Source organism: Triticum urartu, chromosome 3A (genome assembly GCF_056163025.1).
Source record: "Triticum urartu cultivar PI428250 chromosome 3A, HENAU_Tu73, whole genome shotgun sequence".
In the NCBI taxonomy this organism is placed as follows: Eukaryota; Viridiplantae; Streptophyta; class Magnoliopsida; order Poales; family Poaceae; genus Triticum; species Triticum urartu.
Genome location: NC_141875.1, coordinates 744,809,306 through 744,815,305, shown reverse-complemented (window position 1 = coordinate 744,815,305; position 6,000 = coordinate 744,809,306). Strand labels below are relative to the sequence as shown.

At 42.4% G+C, this 6,000-nt stretch overlaps 1 protein-coding gene across 1 annotated transcript; it reads right to left on the bottom strand.

Annotated features, from left to right (window-relative positions):
- Positions 1-793: 793 nt before the first annotated feature.
- LOC147982615 (pectinesterase inhibitor-like) lies at positions 794-1,213 on the bottom strand. The gene has a single exon (XM_087516366.1). It carries the CDS (start codon positions 1,211-1,213, stop codon positions 794-796), a length of 420 nt encoding a protein of 139 aa, XP_087372492.1.
- Between the last annotated feature and the right edge of the window lie 4,787 nt (positions 1,214-6,000).

The following is a 6,000-nucleotide window of genomic DNA, read 5'->3' as shown; positions in this document are numbered from 1 at the left end:
CGCTGGGACGGCGTCGACGGCGAGATGGAGTGAGCTCCACACTATGAAGGCGTCATCCATGAAAAGTTTGGTGAGCCACCATGCCAAAATTAGGAGGAAAAATGTTAAGAGGTACTCTTGACATGTGCGTACGTGCATGTGTGCATTGCATGTTACTGGTCTAGAGATGGCGAGTAGTTGAGTCAGTTGTGTACTGGAGTGAGTCCAGCAGTTGATTTTGGTCCAGTCGTGGTGGCTAGAGCCATTCTAGCAGAGGATCAAGTCAAGTTGTTAGCTGTACACGGCTGGGTTGAGAATAGGCTATATAAGTGATGGACATGGCCGTGCATATAGCTAGTGATTAGTCAGTGCATGGTGGTTAGTTGAACTAGTGGATTGGTGCATGGCTTACTGGCCGGCAAGGCTGCAGAGTGCTAAGTACTTGCAATGTTTGCTAAAGCTGAACGTTGTCGGTACTACGATATCAACTACGTTCAACCTGGGCCTGAACGCAGTTGATAGTTAGGAAAAATAGTTGCCGCGTTCATTTTTTCCGAAACGCGGCCTGTAGAGAAATCCTATAGCATTGGCCACCAGATAATAGCAAGTTGCTATTCCTAACGGCTAACCTGATCCAAATATGCAAGAACAAAACAGAAATTATACGCTTTATATCTTTGTTTATCCGTTCTTGAGCAATATCAAATAAAGTGGGTCCGTGATCTAGACACATGTACTGTTTCCAGATGGACTAAAAATCTATGATATACTTAACAAACATGATTAGTCCCCTGTATGTATATTGTTATCAACATCAAAATATAAGCTGCCAGCAGATGTCGCACCGATCATCCATTTTCTTGTTCATTTGTTTCATGACGTTGTTCGCCCCCTGATTATAAAACGCCTTCTCGCAATTATCTGCGGCTAAGCTAGCCTCGCCGATCTTTCGTGCCGCTTCGTTGTAAGCGTGGTTGCCAAAGTCCGTGCGTGCCTTCTCGAGGGTGTGGCCGGCTTGGTTGTATTCGCTGCTGCACATGTCCAGTGCCAACCCCAGTTTCTCATCGCGCTCCTGCTCGTGCTTGGCCTTCTCTTCCTCGCTGGTCTTTGCGCCTTCCCTGGCGGCAGCAGTGCAGATGTCCAGGGAGATGCTTTGGAGCTCTACCCTGGTGGTCGCATTCACGCTCCGTGGGTCAGAGCTGAGCACCTCCACGCAGTCGGGATGGTCTCTCATGCCGTCGCATACTTCGGAGAGGAATTTGGCATCGATCGGCGAGAGAGGAGGGAACGACAATGAGGAGGGTAATGGCTATGAGGGTGGAACTAGCTAACAGGGCCATTTCTATTGATAGAGAGGTTTGCTCTTATTTTGTGCTTGATTGTGTTGTGTTCTACCATATGATTCAGAAGTTTTTATATACACAGTATGCCCCTACATAAAGGAGAATAATCTGAGATCACTGTCCTCAAGTCACACACGGTTGTGAAAAGATACGCAGTAATAAATGGATTTGAATGTCAATATTTTTGTGAAGATATGCAGTAATAAATGGTTGTGACCTAACCACTTGAAAATATTTCATATCCTTCACGAGGAGCGCAAATATTATTTCTGCACAAATAAAATAAAAGGATTTGTCAATCAAAATATATACGTATTATAATGAATAGATTTCTCCTACTGTATCTGCACTTTATCACTGCTCCATACGTTACTGTTGATTGTAACTTCTCTTCTCCCACGTATGCATGCACCTGCTCATGCACTAACCCCACGTTCTTCTCCACTCGCGCACGACGCGCCCTGTGTAAACTATGGCGCCTACGCGCTCTGTTGTAACACCGGCTATTTAGCCTCGATCAATAGAGACGGCGACACCCCAAGGTGCACTAACCCCAAGTTATCTTTTTATAAAAATGATATGCAGTAATAAATGGTTGTGACCTGACCATATGAAAATATTTCATATTCGCGATGAGGAGCGCAAATATTATTCACTCACCAAATTAAATAAAAGGATTTGGAAATCATTATCTATACCAATTAAAGTGAATCGATATCTCCTACTATATCTGCAGTCTATCGCTACTCCGTAATATGCACGATTCGAAGTCGTTAAATCTAGGTTACGTCAAAAACTCAAAATAGTACTACGTGTAGATACTATGATCTCTATAGATGTACTGAACTGGATCTGACATGTATGGTTTCCGTGTACGAGTTTACTAACCATTGTTGCCGTGTGTGTGTGCGTGTGCGTGTGTGTGTGTGTGTGTGTGTGTGTGTGTGTGTGTGTGTTTGAGAGGGTAAAGGGAGTTTTATTGCAAGTTCATAGAGTTACAGTCGAGAGGCCACAAGTCCTCAATACAAGGTGGTACTGAGCGAAGCCAGACTACATCGGTGGCTCGCTCCGATCGGCTAGAGTTCGCCAAACGATCGACAACTCTATTCTAAGAACGCCTAAGTTTCTGAGGTACAAACTCCCTACTACCAGCTAAGTGTTTAATCTCCAAGAATAACTGGCCATAAGCTGACCGTCGCAGAGCATCCGTGGACAAGCATGATAACGCTTCAGAGGAATTCGATTGTAACATCACCGGAGAGTTTGTGTGTTGAATGGCCAGGGCCATACCTTGCATCATCGCGTGTAGTTCCGCCTCTAGTGGATCATTGCAATGGAAAATGTATCGGTATGCCGCAAATAAGATCACACCCATTCGCTATTCCTTAGGATCATCCCGGCCGCCACGGTGCCATCCTCCGGTTGGTACGAACTGTCGACGAACAGGGCCACCGTACCCTGCGCCGGTGCCGGCCCAGGCAGAACAGGCGCGGCACCACAAGGGGCACCGAAGGCATTTTCCCTTTGACAATATCCTTAACTGGAAACTTGCCTGCTAGGTTGATTGATTGGTAGTAACTGTCCAAGAACTCAACCGAAGCAAACGGGTGGGGCTTCCTTGTCGTGGTAGATGTCATTACTTATCTGCCATATACGCCAGCATAATAACCATATCTCCGACCACCTCTAAACAGGAGCTTAGAAGGAGCATTAGCCATTCCTTCCCATTATCAATGAGAAGGTCGTCGGTGGAAAGCGCCCATCTCCTGCGCATGTTGATCCACAAGATCCTTGCCTAAGTGCAAGCAATCAAGGCATGAAAGGTACTCTCCTCTTCCACCCCACAGAGAGGACACAGCGAACATGTGGCCAAATGCCTATAGTTCTGCACTGTTGAGTAGCCAGTGTACCGGTGACCACTCTCCAAGTTGTAATCTTCATCTTCTGAGGCACGTTGGTCGACCAAACTCGGTTCCATAATGAACGATTCCCCTCCGGGTTTGAGCTGGAAGAGCCATTTGCAAAGGCCGCATTGTGATCACATGTGGCTAGCTTATAAGCACTCTTCCTCCGCATTTCTCCGAAAACCAGGACAAGAAATCACCGCGCTGATGGGGCGATGTTCTGATTTTTACTATGTATTAAAATTCACGAAGGCGGTCCACACGCTAAGCACCGTTTTCATCAATAAAATCAGCCACCCGGTTCAGGCGGCAATTGCCCTTCGGTGAGATAGGGCGGAACATCGAGGGACGGGGGATCCAAGGATCCCTCCAAGTGCGGATATCAGCACCGTTCCCCACCCTCCAAATGACACCTTTCTTGAGCAAATCGAGACCATGCAATATACCTCTCCAAACTGAAGAACCATTGCTCGAGAATACCGTGTCCAATAAATGTCCAAAAGGGTGATATTTTGCCTTTAGTAATCGTGCACAAAGGCTCTCCGGCGCATCCAGCAATCGCCACGCTCGTTTTGCTAACAAGGCTTGGTTAAAAGCCCTCATGTCCCTAAACCTCATGTCCCTAAATATTTTTCCATGTGTGTTGTGCTTACAGGACTGGGCCCGAAGGTGAGCGGAAGGTGCACAACCAAGTTCTAATATCTCACCCGATCAGTCGCCCGTGTCTCTCCAAAATTTCTGCAGCAACCCGCACGTAGGCTCAGGATCTAACTACACAAATTTCCTTGGACACACTACCTACGCACGTACCCAGTATATGCATGTAGTTTCTGTTCAAAGTGTACGTGCGTCCATCGTTTTGGTACGTGCACTTGTTTTCCTTCTTTCATTTTTTGGATTTTGATTTTGGGTCCGTGCGCTTTTTCATTGGTTTTCTTCAGTTTTCATTTTATTTTTGGGTTTCCTTTGTTTTTCTTCTCTGGTTTCTAATAGGTTTATTTGTTTTCCTTTGTTCCTTTGTCGATTTTCATCGGTTTCGTTTTTGTTCAACACATGTCTCCTCTCCGGGCGTAATCTGCTGCTAATCTGCAGCTACATGCTACGATGATGATGAAGTGGCTGCATGTGGTGATGTTGTCTCATGCAGATTGGTCATCTACTGCCACTTGTGAGGACGGCACAGGTATGCCGAGTGTCCCAAACTCGGGATTTGGATGTGTGTGTGAGTTTCCTCCCTCGGGTTGTTGGGATCGTGGAAAATGGACAAGATAACATAGGATGACTTTGATTAGGCGGTGCTTCTCAAGTACCCGGTCTCAAGCTCCGGGATGAAGATCCTAGGCATTGCTTGGAGTTTGCTCGGATTGGATCTTCAGGGTGAAAACCCATGATCTGTCCTTCGATGGTGGATCTGACGACGGCGGCGTATGTGTCATTTTCCTTCTTGAAGGTGTTGGTTCTGAAGAACCTTTATCGTAGTCATTATGTTGTCAAAATATGATTGGTGTCGATGATCGTTGTTGTATATCATCGATCGTTGTTTTGATCTTCGGGTCCTTTTTGCTTTTTCTTCGCCTAGGCATGCTTTGGTCTTACATGACTTTGCTTTTTGCCAGTGTGATCTTTGTGTGTGTGCGTAATGTTGGTTGTATCCATCCTTGTTATGCAGGGGCCCGGTGTGTGCTCATTGTGTTTGTATCGCTTGATACTGCATTATGAGTCAATAAAAAAAGGCATTTGTCAAAACAATGCCAACCTTTTTTTGTACACATTCTACATTTGTCGTATACATCAGACACATATTTTACGTACACATTTATTATTTTTTAAATACATGATTACCTTTTTTGAAAGCTATTTTTTATGTCGCATTTTTTTGTACACACTGTACATTTCTGTTATATATCTAGTTCATTTTTTGTATATATGCTAATATATTTAAAATACAATATTAATTTTTTTAATATATGGTTAACAATTTCAACACATGGAAAATATTTTATAATGCAATAAAAATTTTGTCACACAATGTAAATTATTTGTATACACCAGGAACAATTCTATATACACGTTTACAAAAAATAAATACAAGATCAACATTTTTTCATACACATTGTATTTTGGATATATTATTTGTATATGTGACAAACTTTTCTCTATGCACAATTAACATTTTTCTAATGCTTGGTGTAGATTTTTAAAAATTCTTGCTTATTTTTGAATTCTTTATTAAAAAATAAAATACATGACCAACTTTTTTCATACACATTGTATATATTTTTTGTGTACATGAGAAACATTTTCTCTGTACACATTAAACATTTTTCAAATGTTTATTTAACATGTTTTCAAATTTTAGATGTAAAGTTTTCCTTGTAATATAAAATTTCAAATATTCGTAAGTTTAAACAAAAATAAAAAGGAGAAAGCAAAACACGAAAACGAAAAACATGAAGAAAGAAAAGAAACAAAACAAGGCACTGGCCTGTGATTCCCGCCTTTTGGGCCGGCCCATTTGGGCAGGCAATTGATGAGAGTGCAACCTAGTACCGTGTATAAAACAATGTCCGCAATATATACCAAAAATGTAAAATGCGTATGAAAAAAGTAGCCATCAAATACAAAAAATAAAAAAAATCATCTATTTCAAACATGTTAAATATGCACAATAAGGTTCCTGATGTATACAATAAATGGAAAAAAATGTACTAAATAATCGAACTTAAATGCACTACATTTTAAAAAATGTTGATCATCTATTAAAAAAATTAAAA

What these genes read in the sequence shown, in the direction of transcription:
- LOC147982615 (XM_087516366.1), bottom strand. Translation starts at nt 1,213, where the DNA reads ATGAGAGACCATCCCGACTGCGTGGAGGTGCTCAGCTCTGACCCACGG.